The 26124-nt window shown below is 37.0% G+C and overlaps 1 protein-coding gene across 1 annotated transcript; it reads right to left on the bottom strand.

Annotated features, from left to right (window-relative positions):
• Positions 1-1508: 1508 nt before the first annotated feature.
• Positions 1509-25490, bottom strand: LMBRD2 (LMBR1 domain containing 2). The gene is made up of 17 exons (XM_009329447.1): positions 25274-25490; positions 24754-24833; positions 22770-22865; positions 21839-22006; positions 20866-21076; positions 17729-17803; positions 17270-17383; positions 16494-16677; positions 15453-15634; positions 14613-14746; positions 14127-14232; positions 11250-11347; positions 9339-9442; positions 8103-8149; positions 6188-6290; positions 4130-4259; positions 1509-2203 (listed from the first exon to the last, which is right to left on the bottom strand). Exons 1-17 carry the CDS (start codon positions 25445-25447, stop codon positions 2143-2145), a joined length of 2067 nt encoding a protein of 688 aa, XP_009327722.1. The 5' UTR covers positions 25448-25490; the 3' UTR covers positions 1509-2142.
• Positions 25491-26124: the final 634 nt, after the last annotated feature.

Genomic DNA, 26124 nt, shown 5'->3' with positions numbered 1-26124 from the left:
ATAGTCTCGTTTTCTCAACTTCCAGTCCCTGACACAGCCATAAGATTTTGATCAAGCTTTTACAATACAGAAAATACCCAAACTAAAAACGTGCCCTCTTACAGGGAATCTGGAAATTGCATGAGCTTGAATACATGTGGGTATGGCTGTCGTTCAGTGTATTCACCTAAGAACAGAACTGACGATTATTTTATGTCTGCCAATTTATTAACATAATTCTTTCTATACAGAGTACCTTCATAGTAACAATTCAGTGTTTTAAAACAGGCAGATCAATATATTACAAATACCACTACTGTTAGAACGCATGATGTACTAAATCACAGGAGGTAGTTAGATTCCCATTAACAATTACTTCAGAAAACAAAGACTATTTTTAAAAATTAGTAGAATACCTCATTCATGAAAATTTACTTTTCAGAATAACTCATTCCTAGCTGCTTTAAGGGATGTCTGTTTTTTAAGCATGATAAAGAATTTATGATAGAAACATGTTCTCTTTCAGTTTTCAACATAACTTTGCAATAAGCACATAAGAAAACTCCCAAGTGGTAAAGACTGAAGACAAACTGCAGTAAAGCAACATTTTAAATTAATCAAATTTCCAAATATATCATGAATTTGACCACATCTTTTACCTTATGATTACATTTGAAAATTCATTCAACTAACTACGGTTTAAAAGTGTATCTACACCAATGAAATTAATGTGAAGCTTTTTTACACTGTTAATAATTGGCATTTTTGAATAGCATTCAAATGAATAAGCATTATTCTTTTTTGCAACAACTTACTGCAAAATACAGGCACCATAGAAACAGATACATAATGCAACCAGGGCATTTGGGACGTTAAAAGTGTTTACCATTATCTAGTCATGCTATGTATTTCCCTTCTTTTAAAGAAATACTCTACAATTTGAAGCCGTGCCTGAGGTGTGTGCAAATCATGATGTTTCAGCATTTAACTCAATTTTCACATTGTATTTCTTTTACAGTAACAAAAACATTAGTGTGCCAATATTTTCAACTGTTACAACTGTAAAAATCTTAAGCAGACATCGTATCTTCGATAATGTATTCTTGCTATTGCACATATGCTCATATGACAGTGAAACTCTGGTCCTTATTCAATGTCAACTATTTACACATGCTAAAATAATTTATCTGCATATAATGTTGGAAAAGAAAAAATATAGCCTTTCTTGACCAATACATCTTGCTCCAAAATTTATGCCACCAAATTTCATAGAATCATAGAATCACAGAATACCAGGTTGGAAGGGACCTCAAGTATCATCTAGTCCAACCTTTCTTGGCAAAAGCACGGTCTAGAAACTGTCCAGTCGAAACTTAAAAATGTCCAATGTTGGGGAATCCACCACTTCCCTGGGGAGACTATTCAATGGCTGATTGTTCTCATTGGGAAAAATTTTCCTTGTGTCCAATCAGAACTTCCTCAGGAGTAACTTGTACCCATTACCCCTCGTCTTTTCCATGTGACTCCTTGTAAAAAGGGAGTCTCCATCTTCTTTGTAGCCACCCTTTAAATACTGGAACATGTGTTTTACGATTTTATGAAGAACAGCCTGCCATTCAATCTTTCTGCTTATACACAGACTGATTCAAAGACCACTGAAGCCAAAAGAAACCTTAACTTAATTCAGTAGATTTTGGACTAGGCATAAAGCTCAAATAGAAAAATTATAGAAAGTGTTTACTATAGTAATTGACATAACTGCACTTTGGATGCATTAAGATGCTCTCACAGCATCTGTTAAAATACAAAAAAATTCCTTCCAAAAAATCCTCTTCCTAAAACTTACAATGTTACAGTTCAAGTTGAGCCCTAGGTATATTTATGAAGTTTACCCTCTATTTACTTAATAGTTTTCTCCTTTTGGTCACAACACAAAAGCCCACACTGACGCACAACAATATCCAGTATCTACAATAGAAGAAGCATATGCTTGTCATAAGTAGTCAAGTTATCATACAGGTGCACTTCCAAAATAGTTGTTCCTTCATATTCTTTTTTTAAACAAAAATGGTCTTTTCTGGTTCAGTGATATATCATAAATACAGTATTTTCCAAGCAATGAGTAGGAAAAAGATTTCCGCTGAATATTCCGCTTTGAAGAGTTTAGACATCATCAAATATTTTGCTTCGAGACATTGACAGGTATCTTCCACCAGGTTGGTACCTGCAGAATCAATTTTAAATATGAAAAAGTATCACAAGAAATAGAATAATAAAGACCCATGAAATCGTATAAATCTCACTACACTCTTACTCCTTAACTCTCAATGAATTACAGGATCTGAAGTTCTACTGAATTACTGTTTCCATGAGAATTTGATAGGCAGTCATTAAATTAAACCTCATGTGACCAAGAAAAACAGTGATATGAATACTGGGAGTCTTAAATAACTTTGTTTCCTGATACAAAGGAAAGAAGTTGAATGTTTTTGTTGAACAGAACTTTTTTTTTTTAAACAAAAAAAAGCAAAAGAAGAACAACAGCATCCAAAAGTAGTTAATCCAAATGAGATTAACATCTCATTGGGTATTCCTAAGAGAAATACAGTATCAAAGATAATGAAAACAAATGGCTGCATACTTAGTGGGCAAAAAAGAAGCTTCACAAATTGTTGGTCAAATATATTTTATTTTAAAAGCACAAGTAAGTTCCAATGAAAGCACAATGTACTTCCTCTCCACAGTACTTACCAAAACCTGAACAGACAGAAAGTCAGAACCTAGTGTCCCTAGTGCTCTTACTGTCCTAGAATGCTTGTAACTATTGCAGGAGCTATAGTTTTGAAAATCAATGTTACACAAGGTATTTTTAAGTCAATTGAAATGTCATATGCAATTATTCTTGATTTATTACCTCCATGAAATGAAATACAGATTATTAGAGGAAAGCTCAACTAAGCTCTGTGGCTCCGGATTTTCTTTTTAAAGAAAAGTTCAGAATGTTCCACTCTGCAAAGTCCGTATAGGTGCCAGAAGACTTCAGATACTGTACTTGAAAAGTATTTGCTCCAGAAGAATTACATATGCATATTCCTATTTTTGTAGACTGTTATCCCTTTCACACTGTAAGGAAGTCAACAGCTGACAGAACTGCTAGGCTAGTTCCTCTTTAAACTCTTCTGCTTAAAAAGAACCAACTTTTGCAATGTGGTGACATTAGACTAGACTAGTTAGTTGTTGATACAAACTAACATTGCTGAATAAATCTGTAAAACCTGGCAGTGTTATTTAACAGCATTCTTTGCATGTTTTTGAACTGGCATTTATTTGTTGATATTATAGATATAAGTCAACTGAAACCATTTATGACTTTTTTATTGGATTGGGTATGCTAGTTTTAGCTGAAATATAATGTAAACTAACTTTTTATAAGGGAAATTAAAATTATTTATCATTAAATGGTTCTACAGCATAACTAGCTAGATAAAAAAAGCACCCATAAAATGTATAACTTTTTTCTTAAATATGAGCAGAGCTTAGCAGTCATATAAGATACTCTATTTCACAACTAAGAAAATTCGGTGTTGCAGTCACATCCACAGAATCACAGAATTCTCTATGATAGACAGAGCTACACTGTGCAGTCTGGGACGTTTTGTTCAGTATGTCCAGATTTTAATTTACTCCAGTTCCAAGATCTGATCCCCAGGTGTATTCCTGCAACTACTGGTCCTGCAATACTCAGTTTTTTTATTGCAGCCCTTCATGATGGTTTTTATACACAGAAATCAAGTGAGCTTTCTAAAGTCTTGTAGGACATTAGAGAAAACTTTATATTGTACATATGCAGGTCATTCTCCAGTTTTCTGGTTTTATATGCAGTATTTTTCAGATTATGCCAATACACAAAATTACATTCAACTCAACTCTTACTCAGACATTTCTAAAAAACTGAAAAGCCTTCATGTTTCAATTGGTTTTAAAACAATTCCGGTATCATGGGGAGAGGAAGAAAGGAAAAGAGCTCGGTGAGATGATAAATTTTGTTTACAAAACTATTGTTATGATACCATCTGATACAGCTGTCATAGGTCAGAAGACAGAATACATTAGTATATTTTAATTGTAAATAACACAAAAGATTCCTCACCTTCCCGAGTCTGCTTCAAGAGGGTCATCATTAATTGAGTCTGCGTTGAAATCCAAAGGTTCTGCATCCTGGAGGAGTTCTATTCTATCTCTTTCAGTCCTACCATTTGATCGGGTATACTTTGATAGTGCTGAATAGGTAAAAGGAAAGACAGACACTCATTTGCTCTATGAACATCTTGGGAGTGTGTGGAGACATCAAACTTAAAAGACCAGAATAGTAATTTGCTAGTATCTCATCCAAAGTGTAAGTGCAATGATTTAGAATAGATATAATATTAAACCAAACCTGGCTACATGCTCAAATTTGTAGTATTTAATTTTTGTATCACCAGAGCAATGTAACTACAACTTTTCTTTTGCCCCTCAAGTAGGATGAGATCTACTTTGCAAAGAATCAAAGAAAATGAGAAGTTATGTGCAAACTTTACTTTTAAATCAATAAATCATCCATTCATCTTCCCAATTTTCTACTTTGACTAAGCTAGCTAGAGGGTTTTTTGGTTTGGTTTGTTTTTAAAGAGGCAATCTCATGAGTTAATGAAATATAGTTGTTTTGCAGTTCACTCTGCCACCTTCACTAGGCCAGCACCTACAGCTTGTTTTGGTGTTGGAATGCTACATATGGAATGCTGAGAAGGACTTGGGGGTTTTGGTTGATGAGAAGCTCAACATGACCCGGCAATGTACGCCTGCAGCCTAGAAAGCCAACCATGTACTGGGCTGCATCCAAAGAAGCGTGGCCAGCAGGTCAAGGGAGGTGATTCTCCCCCTCTACTCTGCTCTGGTGAGACCCCACCTGGAGTACTGTGTCCAGCGCTGGGGCCCCCAACATAAGAATGACATGGACCTGTCGGAGTGAGTCCAGAGGAGGGCCACGAAGATGGTCAGAGGGTTGGAGCACCTCTTCTATGAAAACAGGCTGAGAGAGTTGAGGTTGTTCAGCCTGGAGAAGAGAAGGCTCCGGGGAGACCTTACAGCAGCCTTCTAGTACCTAAAAGGTCCTACAAGAAAGCTGGAGAGGGACTTTTTACGAAGGCATGTAATGATAGGACAAGGGGTAATGGCTTTAAACTGAAAGAGGGTACATTCAGATTAGATATAAGGAAGAAATTCTTCACTGTAGGGTGGTGAGGCACTGGAACAGGTTGCCCTGTGAAGCTGTGGATGCCCCATCCCTGGAAGTGTTCAAGGCCAGGTTGGATGGGGCTCTGAGCAACCTGGTCTAGCAGAAGGTGTCCTTGCCCATGGCAGGGGGGTTGGACCTAGATGATCTTTAAGTTTCCTTCCAACCCAAACCATTCTATGATTCCATATTCATATGCTTAACATTAAAATATAATTACATATAATTTCAGTTAGTCTACCACTGAAAATCCGGGTTTCCAACTTTGTAAAGAGGAGGGGGAAATCTACCAGAGTTGTTTCAAAAGCATGTTCAAAGTTTCCCTCCTCCCCCTTTTTCCTTCTTTTTTTCAGTTTCATTTCTCACTTCTTGTTAGCTTACAAGAGTACATAAAAAACATTAACACTGTGACAAATAAGCCTTTTGGAAGTTTAGCGCATCCACAAAAAAGTTTTTTTGCTAAGAGACGTTATTAAATGAACATGTATACACTCATGTGATATGTTACTGGCTTTACATTCGTTGGCCATTTATTTGATTATTCCATTATTCCAGTCTGAGAGAGTTCATTTGCAACTAGAAGAGGTAAATTTTAAGATTTAAAACTCCCAACTTCAAGACACATCCTAAATAAAGTCTCTTTGTTGACAACTGCTATTCTAATGGCAATCACCATTAGAAGACCAAGTAATTGAGACTAGCCAGAATCTCCAACCTCAACTAGTTGAAGTGTTGAAGATGGGAACAAATACAGCACTCTCTTCAGGTGTCTTTAATGGGCAAGATGACACTGTGCCACAGAAGAGAATATATCACTACATCATATAAGAAAAAAGGAATCTATTTGAAGCTACTCACATAGCCAGTATTGTGCAGACAAGATATTAAAAAACCAAACCAAAACAAACTCCCTCCAAAACCCACAAAGCTTACATCTGTTGGTATTGGTCTCTGAGAAGCTGGATTCTTTTTGGTCTGTGTGGACAACTCTGTTTCTAGTGGAATCGTCTCTATTTCCATACCGCTCCTTCCATTCCTGGAAAAAAGACAAAAAAAGAAAACACAAGCTGTGAGGAAAAAGTAACACAGCAAAAGCGTACATAGGATCAAGAAATATTCCAGACCCACAATTTAGAGCTAATTGGTCAATCACATCAGACTATGAAAGTAATACTTTGAAAATGTTCCCATTCAGTATCTTGATACAGGAAGAATTTTTGTTTTGTTTTAAACTGAAGATATGTCCCTTCACTAAACCAGTTACCATAGCTGTTTTATAAAAAAAAGACTTGCAGAAAACAAACTGCATGTTAAATTTGCACTCAAAGTTCACTCAACTGCCCTAAGTTACAGTGGGAACGTTGCTTTTTTTGATTTCTACTTCCATCTAGGGGTAGAATGGTAAAATAACGAGATGCTGATAGCACAAATAACCATTTGCATAGGCCATGTTTACTACGCTTGTTGTTCTATTGTGTTCCCATTCCATCATGTTTTAGTATGTAAACATTTTAGAATGAAGCATAATGAAATATTAAAGAAGCTAATGTCTCATGCTCTTATTAGACATGTCTCAGTAGAAACTTTTCCAATTGCTCCAATAACTTTAATATGTTTCAGCTTCATCTCTAGATCCCAGATTATGGACTGGTAGGAACTGGTATACTCAAAGTTACTGTGCTGATTTATGCCATATGTTACAGCTCTAAGCTGCAGAAGGATCAAGCATTTAATCATGATCCAGTAAAAGACAGCACTCTCAAAAGCCCCAAAAGTTTCAAGAAAGAATGTGCTACAGTATTTAGCGCAAACTCAAAAAGCAGGTAATATCTGAAATTGAGTTTGCTGTTGAACTAAAATTGTTGCTTAATGTCAGATCATTTCAGTGTACACTAAATGTATCATGCAGTTGCTACTATTTGGTTTCACAGTAAGTTCAAGTTCTAAAATTATGAGATGGGGGCGAGAGGATCAGAAGGTCTATGCAATATTGGCTGTCATCCATAATTTAAGTATCCCTGAGCTTGAAAAGCTGAGAAGTTTTAGTCCCAGTATTATCTTGCCTTTCTGCAGAAAATATTTTCCCCTTCCTTTAGTCAGTTCATTTTTTGCATGCATCCTTTCGATTTATCTGTGACTTTCTATGCTAAATTCCAAATGTTATAAATTAATGAAAAACTAAAGCTATTATTAACTGAAGCTCCTTAAAATGAAGCTGCCTGAATTATTTTTTATTCAGATTGACTGCCTTCACAAATCTTTCAATTCAGTATACACTCAAAGTATGATCTGAATCAAACATTCTGTTTGTTACTCAGTGGTAACAGTATTAATTCTGTCTCAAATGTAATTCCCTCCTCTGTAAAAAAAAAAAAAAATCTGTGACAATTACTTTCCAATGAGCACACAAAGCAACGGCTAAGTTTGGGAAGAGCATACAGTCCCCTTTTCAGTGAATATGATGACACTGCAACTGCAGTTATTTCAAGCAGAGCAGTATCAACATAAAAGACTGATAATAAGCAATTTCAGATTATTCTGCATCCTAGAAATCAGGACCTTTTTTAATGCTTGTTATACCTATTGGCATACACCATTCTCACAGCACACTGAGTAACAAAAATTTCCAAGTAGTGTGACCACAATCACTCTCTTATCCTTTAAAATTAAAATGTAAATTATTCCCCCCCCCCCCAGCCAAGACTATTCTGCAAGATTAAACTGACTCCATCACTTATTGGAGACTTATTTTTTTGTGAAATAGATCATTCTGAATTAAACAGCAATGGCAAATCCTATCAGATATTGTAGCATATTAATATTATAATTAGTTGAAACAATCTCATACCCTTCTTCTGTTTTCACCTTCTTCCTGCCTTTGTCGTTTTCTTTTCTCTATAAATAAAAAAAATTGTCTGTATCTCCATACAAGAAAAATCATTACCAATTTTTTTTTAAACAAACAATGAATATCCAAAGTTAACTAGCAAAGATTCTTATTGAAATACATGGCTCATACAATTAAATAAAAACAAAAGACAAAGCTGCTTGTTACAGAGTTTCCTATTAAAATGAATTCAACACAATGATATCTTGGGTCAAGGCATAATATTTGGATACCAGCTGGCAAAGCAAAAAAGAAAAACCCTCTTAGAAATAGTTGGAAGAAGTATGGCATTAAGAAGAAACTTGAGCATTATTGAATCAAAATCTTGCTGAAGTTCTATGACGTGAAAAGTATGACCCTAATAGTTTGTGTCCTTATCTGCTACTGAGCTGGAAGTGTAACATCACGGTATCAAAGAAACAGTAACCTCTTGTTTAAGGGAATGAGAGACATTCCTCTTTCTCCAAAAAAAGAACTACTACTACTCTAAGTAAATCTAGCTTTTGTTTTTCATAAACTATGAAAGGGGAATGAAAGTATTCCATAATATAACATTGTATCCAGAGATTTTAATTTCTAAACATTTACTCAAGAACCACAACAGCTTTTAACAACTTTCAAGAAGCACTTTCAATAAAAATTAACATAAAAAGCTCTCCAAAACAGCAGATAATTACAGTTCTACAGAACAACATGCTTTGTGTGATAAAACACAGTTAGTTGAAACAGCAAAAAATACTACAGGAAATGACAGAATTTGGGCAGCTCAATCAACACACTTACACAAAGAAAGATTAAAATTAGTTTGTTGATGATAACAATTTAAGTGCTAACTATCCTTTGATAGTTTTGCCTATGACAGATTACACAAGCACCTGCTCAGGTATTATTAGATCAGTAATGACTTCAGAGGAGCACCACTTAACTGAACGGTAAAATATACAGAAATATCTAAAATTCAGATACTGGATGAGTAAAGCTGATACTTTACTTCAGATGTCAATGAAGTCCAGCGCTGTTTATATAGCAACCACAATGCTGTAAGTCTATTGCATTTTGTGCAGTAGACTGCCTCAGTACAGTTTTCAAAATATTGACAAGCTATATGCTTTTATTTTTTGTGTAACATTTCAGACAAGTTTAATGTAATAACAGATTATATTTTACAAAAAGACTAGGATAGAGGACCTGTCTTACCTCTTCTGATTAGCTCTTTTCCTTCATCGATCAAATCAGAGGTCATTTCGCTATCCCCCATGAACTGCTGGAATCCCAAAAGATTCAAACAACGAGTTCCTAAACTGGTAAAAGCAGAAGGAGAAGCAATTTCCTTCGTTAATTTACAATTAATAGTTTAGATGTATTACACTGCAAAATGTAAAACAAATTATTCAGATATTTATGGACAATTCAAGTAAAAAAGCAGTATAGAAGAAAAGATAGATTATTATACTAGCCGAGAAATCAGAACATTCAGAACAGCGACACGTTCCTAAATCCAATTGAAAGTGATGGAATAATCCTACTGAAATAGAGAGATAAAACTATTTATTGTCTGAGTAGTGCAAACGATTTAAGATAGACAATTGCTTGAAATGTTCTCAGATATAACAGAATTTATACCTATGATATCTTATTGACTCCTCTTTGACAGAAGACAATTACTATAAAAATTTTGTCTATTATGATTTCTGTGTTTTTGAAACAGTAATAACATAAGAAAGCCACCTTCCTCTCAGGTTTTACTCAGGAGAAATGTGTGGCATACTCTTAAGCTGCAGGGATGCTGGCTGCCATTTTGGATAGCCATTAGGCAGCAGTCAGATAATAAGCTTGCTCCATCTTTTTTAAGCTAGTCCTGGAACTAAATAGCATGAAACCACTTTCACCTTTCCAACTTCACACCAGAGAACACAACTGCCGTTTTTGTTATGGTTTGTTGTTTTTTATTGAGCAAACTGTATTTGATGCTCCAAACTGGAGCATCAATATCATGTTCAAAATTGACTTCATTGTATATTATGCTGAAGAGTTTTTTTCCTGTACTATCTGAACTTTAAGATTGCTGGATTAAACAAGGGAGACAGCTTTCCTTGATAGATTTTAATTAAACATTCAGTTTTGCATGTATCTGAATTATTAGAGGGCATTAACGTTCAAGCAAAGCAATTTCCTCTCCTTTAGTTTCTTTTCTTCCTTTTCACTATGGCATTCAAGACCCAGGATCATCATGGACAAGAAGTCACACAAACTATTTTCTTGTCATTGGCTTTCCTGTTTGCTTTTTGTGGGTTTTTTTTGCCTCCACCACCACTTTTGTCACCTAACCTAAAGGTAAGCAGGGAAAACCTAGGACTGGATCCTTGTCTTACTATCTATGGACGCACATAGGATACTAATGGACATTCAAGGCATTTAACTACATTCTACATGACCCAAAACATATACATTGCTTCTGACTAAATGGTAATGCAAAATTGAACAAGTGAACATAAATGTAGCCGAGCAACGTCGGACCGAAAGTATCTCATCCCTTACAGTGGTCAAAAGCAGACATTTTGAAACGTAAAGATAAAGCAAGCATATAACAGTATTTTCTGCAATTACCTTTCCAGCTTCCAGCAACCTGTGGCTTAAGGAAACAAGATTAAATGGTTTAAACCACTATGCTTTCAAACTGAAGTCTGGTAACAGATCAGAAATTTGTTACGAGTCTGTTTGAAAGTTCATTACCTAGTTTCTGCTAATGCTTCTTAGTTTATTAGAAAACCTTGCTGAAAACATAGCTTCCTCACAGTAATTTTAATGTCAAAAGCAGAATCTAAACGTTTGTGGGCTCCAAAGTTTGAACAGATCAGACCTCAAAATCTAGGAATGAAGTTTAATGGGGAAAAAAACCCCACAACTCAGTTATGAGTTAATACAATAGATATTCTTAAAATGTACACATTCAACATACATAAATAGCAATTTCTTGTTTTAGTTTTTGCATTTTTATTAATATGTCACAACTCAACTGCTGGAAGAGGAGAAGTGAATCTCTTCCTGATTGCTGAAACGAGTATTAATGTAAAGAAACGTGGAGGATCTGCCTTGCAAATCACTTACCTAAAGTATGTGGCAATACAGAGAATGACAACAAGCATTGGGTAATATATATAGAATCCATCTGCAATGAAGGACAGCACTCTCATGGATCCCATTATCTGGAAAAAAATCCACAAGAACAATCTCAAATCAGATATATTCTACATAAATCCATAAAGATTGTGCCATCTGACTGTTTTCAGTCCACAACACACAAACACACAATCCTTTACAGTTACTGAAACATAGGTAAGTATTATCATCACAGATCTGATTCAGACAGTTGACCCAGAATGCCCAGATATAAAGGCCACCTCTAACAGTGTATCCACTTTGAGGTTTCTAAGATGCTAGATCTTGTTGTCTCACCCAATCCAGAACCAGTTCAAATCTGGTGAATCTTTTAATCTGCTGTGAAAAGTCTCTGGACAACGCTAAGTGTCTTCTTGCTAACAACAAAGATGTGAGATGTAATACACCGTATGTTATACGCCGTAAGAAGAATGGGCGGGGAAGACGACCGGCCTGGCTGAACGGGGAGCTTTTCCTGGGACTCAGGAAAAAAAGGAGAGTTTACCACTTGTGGAAGAAGGGGCAGGCGACTCAAGAAGAGTACAGGGATCTTGTATAGGTCATGCAGAGAGGAAACGAGAAAGGCAAAAGCCCAGCTAGAACGCAATCTGGCTGCTGTCGTTAAAGACAACAAAAAATGTTTTTACAAATACATTAATGACAAGAAGAGAGCCAAGGAGAATCTCCATCCTTTATTGGATGCGGGGGGGAACATTGTCACCGAGGATGAGGAAAAGGCTGAGGTTCTTAATGCCTTCTTTGCCTCAGTCTTTAACAGGCAGGCCGGTTATCCTCATGGTACTCAGCCCCCTGAGCTGGAAAACAGGGACGGCGAGCAGGATGAACCCCCCATAATCCAAGAGGAAGCAGTCAACGACCTGCTACGCCACCTGGATGCTCACAAGTCTATGGGGCCGGATGGGATCCACCCGAGGGTGCTGAGAGAGCTGGCGGAGGAGCTCACCAAGCCACTCTCTATCATTTATCATCAGTCCTGGTTAACGGCAGAGGTCCCAGACAACTGGAGGCTTGCCAATGTGACGCCCATCTACAAGAAGGGCCAGAAGGAGGATCCAGGGAACTACAGGCCTGGCAGCCTGACCTCAGTGCCGGGGAAGATTATGGAGTGGTTCATCTTGAGGGCCCTCACAAGGCAGGTGCGGGGCAACCAGGGCATCAGGCCCAGCCAGCACGGGTTCATGAAAGGCAGGTCCTGCTTGACCAACCTGATCTCCTTCTATGACAAGGTGACCCGCCTAGTGGACGAGGGAAAGGCTGTGGATGGACTTCAGTAAGGCCTTTGACACCGTCTCCCACAGCATCCTCCTAGAGAAGCTGGCGGCTCACGGCTTAGACAGGTGTACTCTGCGCTGGGTCAAAAACTGGCTGGACGGCCGGGCCCAGAGAGTTGTGGTGAATGGAGTTCTATCCAGTTGGCGGCCGGTCACGAGCGGTGTTCCCCAGGGCTCAGTTTTGGGGCCGGTCTTGTTCAATATCTTTATCCATGATCTGGATGAGGGGATCGAGTGCACCCTCAGTAAGTTTGCAGACGACACCAAGTTGGGTGGGAGTGTTGATCTACTCAGGGGTAGGAAGGCTCTGCAGAGGGACCTGGACAGGCTGGATTGGTGGGATGAGGCCAACTCGATGAGATTCAACAAGGCCAAGTGCCGGGTCCTGCACTTCGGCCACAACAACCCCATGCAGCGCTACAGGCTTGGGGAAGAGTGGCTGGAAAGCTGCCTGGCGGAAAAGGAGCTGGGGGTGTTGGTCGACAGTTGGCTGAACATGAGCCGGCAATGTGCCCAGGTGGCCAAGAAGGCCAATGGCATCCTGGCCTGTATCAGAAATAGTGTGGCCAGCAGGAGTAGGGAAGTGATCGTGCCCCTGTACTCGGCACTGGTGCGGCCGCACCTCGAATACTGTGTTCAGTTTTGGGCCCCTCACTACAAGAAGGATGTTGAGATGTTGGAACGTGTCCAGAGAAGGGCAATGAGGCTGGTGAGGGGTCTGGAGAAAAAGTCTTATGAGGAGTGGCTGAGGGGACTGGGGGTGTTTAGCCTGGAGAAAAGGAGGCTGAGGGGAGATCTTATCACTCTCTACAACTACCTGAAAGGAGGCTGTAGCAAGGTGGGTGTTGGCCTCTTCTCCCAAGTAACTGGCGATAGGACGAGAGGAAATGGCCTCAAGTTGCGCCAGGGGAGGTTTAGATTGGATGTGAGGAAAAATTTCTTTACTGAAAGAGTGGTTAAACATTGGAAGAGGCTGCCCAGGGAAGGGGTTGAGTCACCATCCCTGGAGGGATTTAAAAGACGTGTAGATGAGGTGTTTAGGGACATGGTTTAGTGGGCATGGTGGTGTTGGGTTGACAGTTGGACTTGATGATCTTAGAGGTCTTTTCCAACCTTAATGATTCTATGATTCTATGTAACTTGCTGTCCTACAGAAATTGGTTGTTCAGTAAAACCGAACTCACTGGTTTTCATTGGCAAGTTAGGTTTGTTCCCAATCTATAAAGATGTCCTATACGCTAAAGCCAGTGGAAGCTAAAGCTATTAGGACATGAAGAATAGTCTGAACTCTTCAGCACGATATTTTACTTTCTTAGGATAAAGAGACCAAAACCGAAAAATTGAGCTATTGATGACTCCTGTGTAGACAGCAATCATTACCAGACTCCTGGTCTATAAGTAAAGTATTTCTACCATGTTCAATACCAGTGAAAAGATTTGAGTATCTGAATCTTACTATAAGAAGTATTGAAAAATATTTTGCCTATTCTCCAAATCATATGGAAACCTCAAAAATCACATTTTCTGTACTCACAGACGTATAAGCAGTTGGCTGAGTGTTTTTGTGTGAGATAGTTGCATCCATATGGGTCAAGCCCAAAAAGTTCAAGCATAATGGTGGAGTAAGACGGCAAAATAACCTGCACAAATGCAAAAGACAACACAATTTAAAACAATTTCTTGCAGTAAAAATATTGGAACAGGCTGCCCAGGGAAGTGGTTGAGTCACCATCCCTGGAAGTATTTAAAAAACGGGTAGATGAGGCGCTTAGGGACATGGTTTAGTGGGCATGGTGTTGTTGGGTTGATGGTTGGACTCGATGATCTTGGAGGTCTCTTCCAACCTTAATGATTCTATGATTAAGAAATCATAACTGGATATATCACAGAATCATGATGTACAGCTCATTAGGATTTATACCCATATGATTATAAATGAAAGAATAAAAATGAAAGTTTCATGGACATTTTCAATTGAGAATTTGACAGAAAACCCACAAAATATGTGCCACATACTCACATGCCACTGAAAAGGAGACTGTATGCATCTGTCTGATGATGTGAAGCTAAGTAATAATAGTTAAATACACGGATCCTGAAGACAGTAGAGTAAACACAGATACTTAGGAAAAAGATGGTAAGAAAACAGGCCATCTGGGGGGAAAAAAAAGTTTCAGTGTAGAACTCTACTAAAGGTTTTAATATATTCAGCACATAGTCTGTGCATGCAACAGGCTGACTGCAGTCTAATTTTTCATTTTGAGATAGGACAATAACACCAGCTATGAGAAGAGTTTCAGGAGTTTTTTTGACTAATTTACATTGAGAATGATACTTGCAACATTCTGCACTTCATATAAGCTAACACAACTGACCCTAGGAACATTTATTCCCACAAAAAGTGATAAAAACAAGCATTTGCAATTCAACCTATTTTGTTACTATACTGGAATTTTTCAGCTCAGTTCCTTTACTGATGAATTTGTGCGCACATATGCTAGCCACACCTGTGACTGGATTTCTGACCAGCAGCAAATTCCTGTTTAGGGAAGAGAGGTTACACACATGGTTGATTAGACACCAAGTCTAAACACATAAGCTCCAAGCTAATGTTTCACAAATTACTCTACACATTATATTGAGCTCAACTGGGTCACACCTTCACCCCATATTGGAGAGTTACAAGAAACGGCAAAATGCAGAATCCCTCCACAGAAACGAAGTTTGGCATTATATACTTTAGAGACCTTCTGAAAGTTGAGAGACTATTTAGAGACATTTTTAAATCAATCTGGTCTACTATTATTGTAATAACAATCTATCTGAAAAGATAATTGTTGAGTGATTATCTCAAACTTACCTCTATGTAGATATAATTATATGTCTTTTCTGCCAGCTGTATGAAAACTGCAAATAGTGATAAAACTGGTTTTGTGCTGAAAAATGTGCACTCCGACCACACAACAATTACAGAGAACGTGGCCAGAACAACTGCAAGCACCCTGTAAAACCATGGTCGTAGAAGACATTCCCAGTACCACTCTGCAAAAAAACAAACACACACACACATCTGGAATTGATTAATGAAAATTACACAACCAGAAATGGAACTCCCTCACAAAAACTGTTGTGAACTTCTTCCACATATGCCCTTAAAAATCAAGGCTGGAATCTGTGGGTTCACACACTTAATTTCAGGGTTTTTCCAATGCTTAGAGATCTGGCTCAGCCCTAAGGAATCATATGCACAACTGGGGAAAACAGGGTGGGATTTGGGAAGCAAATTTTGCAAATGGATTGAGGGGGCGGAGGGTGTAGAAAAGAACTCTTCACTTTTGGCCCAGATACTATGGGTGATCCACTTTTTGTTTGTTCATCTGTTACTCTCTCAGAAAGAAAGCTTAGGCTGTAAAATTATATTGTCCTACCCTGGAAATAACTCATTGCTAGTGCACAACAAATCAGTTAAAACATGATTAGGAGAAGACACTTTCTAAAAGGATGCACAAGCAGCCGCATGTCCTAATGTTCAGTACATGACAGACGAAGAGTCCTTTCCTCTTTGCTTTACTGCAAGAACGGTGCCACCTCAATAATATCCCACAAATGTAGAAGGTAGCCACGATCCAAAAATTTAAAGTTGCTATTTTTCTTTCTTCTTCTAAGGCTTCAAAGTTTGCTATTACTATTACAATATGTAACTGCTATTAAATTTGTAAAAAAATTCAAGCTTATGGTCAAGAGCATAAATCAATACCTGATGGCTATTCCATTACATAAATGCATTAAGATGCACATTTGCTTCCCTCTACTGTAACTGATCTTTTTCATAAAACAATCGGTTCTTCTTACAAAACTAGTTATTCCTTTACATATTCAAAATCTGCATGACAGCACTTACCAACACTTGGTGTGTAGAAATACCGAATAATTTTATTCTCTGGTTCCTGGGAATGAAAGGTATGAACAAACTGTCGAGTTGCACTGGTTTCATTTTTTGCCACATCTTCTAGGTAAAATGCTTGTTCTAAAAGAATTTGCCACTGGACCTGTGTACGACGATGTCTCTGTACTGAATAGATTACCTATAATAAATTCCAAGAAATTATGGTTACAACATACTTGCTTCAAGAAATGAGAGAAAAGCTTTGCAAAATCCCTTAGAAATGTCTACATTACAGAATTGCAAAGATTAATTCTGTATACTCATAAAAGCAGTTAATTCTCTAAATATATAAATCATTAAGAGGACTACATGCATGACTCCTGAGTTTTGCAGTTCTTTCATCACAATCTATCTGTAGCAATAACAGCCTACTTTTTCCAACATACCACTTTATTTTTGCATCTTAGTGAATACCAAGCTTTTACTACAATTTCTTTTTTAGAATGCACTGTCAATCAACCATTACAAGGCTTACTTGCAGACAGTTAAAACACTGTCAAGATATAACGCAACAAGAACACTTTTAACACATCCGGAAATTTGATCTGGACACCACTTGGGCTATTAAACTTCTATGTTTTCTTTCACTGAGAAAAGTTCCCGTTAAGTAGCAATCCCAAACCCCACTATACTCAGCAATACAGGTAAAGTACATTGAAAATCTTTGTTTCACTGGCATTTATTCTCATTACTTTAGTGTAAGTGAGGCATTCTCTCATTTATTAATATACCTGCTTGTGAAGTTTGACCAAACTTTTTTCACTTGGATAACTGTTCTGTCTTTCATCAAAATCTTCATAATCATCCATGTTCCTACCCATTCTTTCCTGGTACTCAGTAGGACACTGGAAGGAAAAGGGAAAATTAACTGGAAGACAAAGGAGTAGGAAGTGCTCTTTGTTAATTATTTGTAAACGTTTGGGGCATTTCATGCAACTGAACAGCTCACTAAATGTAGATTTTTCTGTTTCTAAAATACTACATATGTCAAAATACAGCAGATAATTACATACATCATAAGAAAGCATTCCACAAAGAACTTCAACTCCAAGTCTTGTCAGAAACTTACAAGATGCCAATTAGATATTTTATGTTACGGGGAAAAGAAAATAATGTACAAGTATTCAATAGGTGCAGGAAGCGTGCCCTCCCAATTGAACAATTATGGCTAAAGATGAGCAATTTGTTACCTTTTTCAGTATTGTATCAACACATTTTCTCAAAGGGTGGTTATACTTGATACTCTCACTTACTTTACGGACTTCCTGTTGAGGAAAAAAAAAAAGAAAGAGTTGTTTCATCATGTTAAATAGATTAAATAATTTTACAGGGTCAGATAAGAGTTCCAGCCCTCCCAATGGAAGAGATAACCATCAGAGCTTAAAAACAATAGAACTTCCTAAAAGCTACAGCTTTACTAGACATCTAATAAAAGATAATTGAAGGAGTATTTATAAAGAACACATATGTATTTAAAAAAAAAAAAAACAACCACGATGCCAGTGTGCAAACACTACTCTGTGAACCTGTGGAGGATTGATTTCTATGCATGAATTTTGCAATGGAAAATACTTTCTTGTTTTAGTTGTAGGTAAAGAGGAGAAGTTTCTATCTTACCTAGTTTAGTTTCACTTTTATTACTTCAAGCAGCTTGATGAGTATCATTTTATATCTTCCTCGCATTTATGTCCACATAGCTCACTTCTGAGACCATTTGGCATTTATCAGTAATAAAAAGATGCTACCTAACAGCTAGATAAGTTGTGTCAGAACTGGCTCTAGCAGTTTATCAGGCTTAGTGAGAACTAGCTTTTATTCTTCATCCTATTGGCAATCCAGAGATAACCTTTTGATGCTTTTTTGTTGTTGTTACAAACAGCACTTTAAAAAAAAAGATGCAAGTTCTACAGTCTGGAGGACAGAAATAATTGTAAAGGCTTAGAAATCTTGTCAAATAGGACGATTAGCAGACAGAAGAATTGTATTTGTTTAGCGTGACAAGGGAGGCTAAATGGATATAGACAGTCCTTTGATACATAAAAGGCTGCTCTAACAGATGACTGTCAGTAATTCTGGATACCCTCTGAATCTCCTGAGGGAATGATCACAAGAGATCTGATTAGTCTGTGACAAAGAATTTTTCATTATGTAGTGGGATTATGAAAAACAAACAAACAAACAAAATCCCGCAAGAATATCTGTAAGGGTCAATCCTAACATATTCAGCCCTGTCAAGTAGAGCACTGGACTGAAAAAAAATTAAAAATACAAAAGTGGGAAGTATCCTCCAGTGCTACAGTTTCTTGTGTTTTCAGAATCTCTGATAAAGGAAGAAAACAAAAGACTAAACTAAAGTGGCTGAGAGCTAAAATTTTGTGATTTATTTGACATAACAGCAATTCATAATATTTACAATCAAGTTCTCAGAGTCAGCACTGCTATTCTTAAGAATTTTTACGTATTTTCACACACTTCAGTGTTCCTGTGAAGGTTGAAAATAAAATACTGGCCAAGATTGCTAAGGTATAGTGCAATTGTTTCTAGACTGAAAGAGAAAAAAAAGTGTGTGGGGGGAAGTGAAGTGCCAAACCTTGAAACAAGGTTTTATCATGCATTAACAATATAATGTATTTTATGTTGTGTATGACATAACCTCAGAATCTGTCAGTCACCCTACCTGACTTAAAGGACAATCTAGTACAAGACAGCAGTCTAGTACAAGACCTTCTTTTCAGGGAAGTTTGCCGCCTCTCTGGGCCCAAATTAGGGACATCACCACAAGACTGAAAAGCTTAGTGCAACCTTCAGACTACTACCCGTTCCTGCTCTGCCATGTGGGTACTAATGATGACACAACAAAAAGTCTGAGGTCAATTAAAAGAGATTTCAGCGCCCCCGGAAGAATGCTAAAAAATTCAGGACCACAGGTAGTGTTTTCCTCAATCCTCCCAGTAATGGGGGGAGACTGGAAGAAACAGGCAAGCCCAGGATACCAATACCTGACTCCAGAACTGGTGCCTCCAACAAAACTTTGGGGTTTTAAACCATGGAAGAGCCTTCGAGGCACAAGGTATGCTGTTTAAGGGGAATAGAACAGAACATCTTCCTTTGGAAGGGACCTACAACAACCATCTAGTCCAACTGCCTGACCAATTCAGGGCCGACCAAAAGTTAAAGCATGTTATTAAGGGCACTGACCAAATGTCTCTTAAGCACTGACAGACTTGGGGCATCGACCACCTCTCTAGGAAGCCTGTTCCAGTGTTTGACCACCCTCTCGGTAAAGAAACGCTTCCGAATGTCCAGTCTAAACCTCCCCTGGCGCAGCTTTGAACCATTCCCACGCATCCTGTCACTGGATACCAGGGGGAAGAGCTCAGCACCTCCCTCTCCAGGCATCTGGACAATGGTCTTAACAATATGCTTTAACTTTTGGTCAGCCCTGAAGTGGTCAGGCAGTTGGACTAGATGATCGTTGTTGGTCCCGTCCAACAGAGATATTCTGTTCTATTCTAAGTGCTAGCCTGGTAAACAAAGTTTTTGTTGCTCATTTTCTAGTAAGTTTTGTAGTTATGTCCCACTCAGATGTTTTTAGCAATTTCTTCAAAATGCCATTACTGAAGAATGAGAATTCCACTATTATTTTATGTTGACGTATCACAGAAGAAGTTCACCCTACCTTACAACTCTTCAGAAGTATTATTTCCAAGCCATGGTATCAGAGCAGCAAAACAGGGAATAGCTATTCAATGGGTTGCATTTCCATTCTGTTCTTGAACTACACTAGTCTATTGCTCACTCACAAATAACAATAAATACAGTCTCAAAAAAAGCTCTTTAAAAAAAAACAATAATCTAGATATTCTCTTCTCAAAAGGCACATAGCATGGTCCTGCAAATCCAACTTGGAAATCTCTTCTCAAGATTCCAGAAACATACTGGCAGCAGAGCATAAAAGCAGACGTACACAATTTGCATGAACGATAGTGAAACATCTGTACACTGTATTTTCAAGTTCACTCTAGAATGTTTTTCATTAGCGACCAATATTCATCCAAAAGGGTCAATACAAAAATAAAACCAACAAATAATGGCTATCAAGTTGCCATGGCTATCAAGTTGCCAAGTTCTTCACATCAGGGACTATTTCTCTTTTGATTTTTACACAGGACTGAGTGGCACACTATGATGATTTTCTTAATTTACTAATATTTCACAGCAAATTCACGCTACTTGTGTTTTCTTGCCACAAGTGCCCAACACCAGGAAATTCAGAGATGATTAACAGCAGCCTTCACTTACTTCATAGCAAAAGCTAGTTACTTACTTCCATAATATCCTCTAAATTCTCCTCTGCATCTGCTTTTTCAGTCATCAGTTTGGCAGCTTTGAAATAGGTCTTCATGAGTAGATAACCCCTTTTGGCCCCATTCCAGTGAGAACGGGGAATTTCCACCAAACCATAACCCAAAAGCAACACAAGAAGAAAGAGACCCCATGTGTTTGCAGCGGCTATCCCAATAGTCTGAAGTTGGTTCCTAAGGAAAAAACCAATAGCAATAACAAAAAAAGAAAAAACAAACAAACAACATCGTCCTGCCCCACCCACAAGAAAGCAACCTTGAAGTATCTATGCACCAATATGGCTTCAAATTTACAGGAACAGACTTAGCATCGTCTGTAATTCCTGCTACTTGGCCATATTTAAAGCTGCCACGATTTTTCTGTATCTCCCCATGCTTCTTCCCTCTCTGGAGGGAAGACAAAAATGTTTGTTCTCAAAGGAGTATGTTCCTTTAGGAAACAACACGAACTTAGCAAACCTATTGCAAGTGAAGTACATGACAGCGTTTACTACTGTATCTAGTATGCAAGACCATTAGCAATGTTATAACTACCCATTATTTTAACTTACCTTATGGGCTTTAAATAGAATCTACAGTAGACAGAAGCACTACACAGGAAATACTGACACAGACTTTTTGAAAGATGTTATTCTGAAAACACTGAGAAAGTTTCTGCACTACTTTGCAAATGCATTTGTAGGGAGAGAAAAAAAAAATTGCAAATAAGAGGATTCCTCGGCCATACATATCAAAATCAGAAATCCAAAAGACAAATTTCTATGAATAGTCAAAAAATCCTTTTCCATAAAAAAAGTTAACAAAACTTTCCAACTGCCTAGCAAAAATCAGATCAACTAAGATTGTTTTTTAAAAAAGACCCATTTCATTTACAGAAGAGATTACCCGTGACAATTTCATAAGAACTTATGCAAGTGCTTACAACATTATTCTTACCACTGTAAATTGAAGTTTGGGTTTACAGCCACATATATTAAAAATGCTCCAAAAATCAGCAAGTAAGTGCCATAATAGATTGCATTCTCAATCAATGCAGTTTTAATCTTTCCAGTAATGGAGAACCCTCCTGATCTAGCATATGACTGCATGAAAGGTAGCAGAATCCTAGAAGGGAAGAAAACAAAACCAAACCACATTAGCCAACCAAAAAAAAAAAAAAAGTTTAGCAGTGGCAGGATACTGAGACAGGGGTGTTTAACCTAAAGACTCCCAAGCATCTAACAAAATTAGCTAGTTACATGTTTTTATTCTAGATGTACTGGTCTGATGGCAAACCTTAAACAAGCTGCAGACAAAAACAACACAGTTAGATTTACTATGAAAAATCTGTGTTAATCAAGTACTCACTACCAACTCTGATATTCTTGACTGAGCTACAAAAATAATTATTTGATGATAGATTGGTCAGAAACCACACATGAACCTAACCCAAAAGCACAATCTCTTTGCTGTAGCTATATTATAGCTTTATATAATATATCCAATAAAACCAAATAATTTACAATATAACTCAAAAATTACCCAACTTATTCATGGAATTATTTTGGTGTCCCGTTGCCTAAACCCCATTTTTTTCAGACAATCTATCCATAAACACCTCTATGTGTAAACTGCTCAGTTTCAACTAGAAAAGTGAACCAAGAGTAAATAGCTGCCACCTGAAAAGGAGCAAAAAAAGAAAAAAAAAAAGCTCAATTTAGTACAGTAATTATTAGAGAAATTTCACTGCTAGCAAATAATATATGATTAGATAGCTCTGTGGAATAGTGATATATAATCTTAAAGAGTATGCTATGACTGCTAATACATTGCACTTAGAAATTATACCTATATCATAATATTTGTCATATTCTTTTGCCTTACTTACCATGTTAAAAACTGCGACGTCCAATATACAACACGCCAGAAAATTGGCATAATTCCATTAGGAATATAACTCCATGGTTTGAAACATTTTTGCTTGCTGTAGCAATGTAAAGCAGCTTATTGTTAGTTGTAGGGCCAAGAGTGTAAGGAACATTTTCTATATATTCCCCTATCTAGAAAGGTCTTTGAAAATAGAAGTAACAGACTACTATTTGAGTAAGTAGTCAAACATCAGCCATCTCAGAAGAAAATAAACTGAATCAATACTTAAAAATATTTATCATTCTCCTCACTGCAAATAACTTATCTAGACAAGACAGCTTTCTTAGAGAAAAAAAACAGTAGCTCAAAGACTAAAGAGAAATAAGCAATTAAGCAATTTAAGGTTACAATTTTTCTTTTTGGGCAGGACGTACTTTCTTCATGCAAAGAAAAAAACATTTCTATACACAGAAGACCATTCAACTTTAGTTAGTGCAGCAGGTTTTTAAAAAATATCTAGGGACCCCATCACCTAGCTCTACTACCGAGAGCATTTAGCAGTAAAAAAAGTGTGTTAGTTGTTTTTTCCGTCACCCAGCTGGATTTAGTCAGGCTTATATAAACTTTGACTTGTTGAGCCAATGCTTTTCTGACAGGTAGTGTTTGCTTCAGACGACCAGAAAAGCCATGAGAGCCTTTTCGTAAAAAAAGAGCAAAAGGCAAAGTGCCCATCCACACTAAGACACTTCGGTTTTTTTTTTTCCCACACCTGTCTGGGTAATGAAGCAATGGTGACTCAAGGGGCAATACAGTCAATTTAATAGGAGTATCTATTGAGAAATAATTGGTGTTTTCCAGGGTCAAACTAGTCAAGCCTGAGTTGTGAGTTTTTACGTACACAGCCTAAAAATTTTCAAAACTATCAAATTACCATAGAATGACAGGTAGTGTGACTAAAGGTTTCAAACAAAGTTTTAAGATCTGACTTGCACCAACACAGTATCTGCTCAATTACTACTTAAGTTGATATTTCTATTTGATGTACTTGTCATATACTACAGTATAACATCCATCAGCTTGTTCTGAAACTATAGGTAAACTGAAAGGCTATTGAATAGTTTTCAAATTGTGTATTTACCTAACTATGTTTAATTAACGTACACTGGGTGATTTTAAATAAAGGGTAAAATGTTTGGCACTAAGTCTGGCATTTTACTGTTCTTCCATGGATATACAACATCCAGATAGCGTCTGCTTTGGGGCAACAAAACTGGCAAGACGTTCCAGGGACATATCAACTGACATCTTAAATGCTCTATCATCTTACAGATAACTAGACTGCACGCATCTACAAGATGTGGAAATAGCCAGTGGAGGCTAAAGAATGAGCAGCCATGGAAAGAGCCCACATTCGCCTACATTTCCCCATGTTTTAGGGATTACTTCCTTCCTACCAGAAGACAGCGAGCAGGCTATCGTTACTTTGGTAGAATATAGTAAATTTCAGATACCTCCAATTACTATATATATGCAATTATAATAAGCGATTAGATATGATGCTTATTATATAAGACAAGCCTGCTAATTTCATTCATAAGGTATAAAATTAGACTTTCAGGTCTAAAGTCTTTAAGGTTATGAAAGAAAGATAAGCATTCACCAAGGCCTCTCCTCATAGATAAGCAAGGTTGCTTGAAAAGCTTAGTTCTGTTGCTTTAACAACAAAATAAAAGAAGTCTTGCATGAAATTAAAAAAAAAAAAGAGGAATATTTAGGTAATCAGTTAGAACTACTGTATAAATTACTACGAATAGATGCAGAGGCACTTTTCTTCACCTCTTCCCTCACCCTCCTCTAGACTTACAATCTTCAAATGTCATTATCACACAGGTAACACTTGTTTATTAGTCTTAAAACCACAGTACACTCCTACCATTTAAAACAAGAAAATAATAAAATACTTCTTTAAAAACAGTCTGACGAAGAAAATATGTAGCTGATACCTTGGAGCAAGAGTAACGTAAGAGCCATTACTTTCTGCAGGGCTGGAGTTAACAGCAAGTTTGCACCGATTATAAATAGTCTAGAAGACAATTAATTTTATATCAGTGACCACAAAAAGGTACAACATTTATTTAAAAATAATGAGTCCCATTTTTAAAGACGTTTACTGTAGTCCATGTTTAGACTTAGGAGCAATTAATACTAATATACCCTCAAAACAACATGCAATCTGCAGGACAAGTAAGTAAAAAACTGAAAGTGTTTTTATGTTGCCTGAACAGATAAAAAAATTGCTATAAACAAATAATGAAATTTTAAAACATCTGAAATAGATTTGTTATCTGATAAGATCAACAAAAAATAAAATTAATTGTAAACACAGACACTGTCATGCAAAAAGGTAACAAGTGTTTAGTTTAATAAGATACTACTTGGAAAATTTATTTGCTGTTTAAGATATTGTCTTCTGAAATTATGGTTAAAAAAAATACCATACAGAAAATCTCGTAAGTTTCTTACCGTACTGACATCCAGAGGCAGTATAAATACAATAAGAAAGCAAAGATACCAAGCCAATAATGTTGCTATGATCACCAGCCTATGCTGTTTCTTGAAGTCTCCATACCGATGAAGCAGGAATAAGGCCAGAAAAAAGACAAATACTATCTCAAGGCCCAACGCTGCACCACTCATTATTGAAAGTTCACTCCAGCCACACAGCGCAGCTCACTTAATAAAGCAGATCAGAACTGTAAGACAAAAAGACATTTAATTACATTAAAATATCTGGAAGTTACTTATGCAGAAAAGAGTTGTTTAACAGACATTTTTAAACATATTAATAGACTTTTCTTATTTCACGACAAGAACTCTTATCAGATGAAGAACAAGATTTTCAGCAAGGTGCTTTAAAGTCCTCTGCAGAAATCAAAATATCATGTCACTCCAATTTTGCCATTTCTAGGAACACATTAGGACAACTCCTCTTCACCTTCTTGATATACAATAGATCCAAAAGTCAAATCTCTGTCCTTGAATAAGACTATAAGCCTAACTTTTAAGTCCAGTATAAATTTCAAAACAAAATCTATTCTGCTTTTTTTTTTCTTTTAGAAGAAATCAACTAATTTGGAAAAAGGGTTAAATGTTTAAATTAATGTTTCTGGAAAGTTTTGTTAATGGATCGTTCCTCAACTATGCATTTAAATTCTGTACTCAGAGATAACAGAGCATAAAAATACAGCAAAGTATATGTTAGTCTACTTGTGACGTACGTCTTTTAGGTTTGAAATTTCATGTAATAAGAGGCAACATGCTAGCTATTTCACCTTCCTACCCCCCTCTTCTGTTCTTGTTCAGAGAAACAAAGG

The sequence above is a fragment of the Pygoscelis adeliae genome, unplaced genomic scaffold (genome assembly GCF_000699105.1).
Source record: "Pygoscelis adeliae isolate BGI_AS28 unplaced genomic scaffold, ASM69910v1 Scaffold47, whole genome shotgun sequence".
NCBI classification, from domain to species: Eukaryota; Metazoa; Chordata; class Aves; order Sphenisciformes; family Spheniscidae; genus Pygoscelis; species Pygoscelis adeliae.
This window is presented reverse-complemented; position numbering and strand designations above follow the sequence as displayed.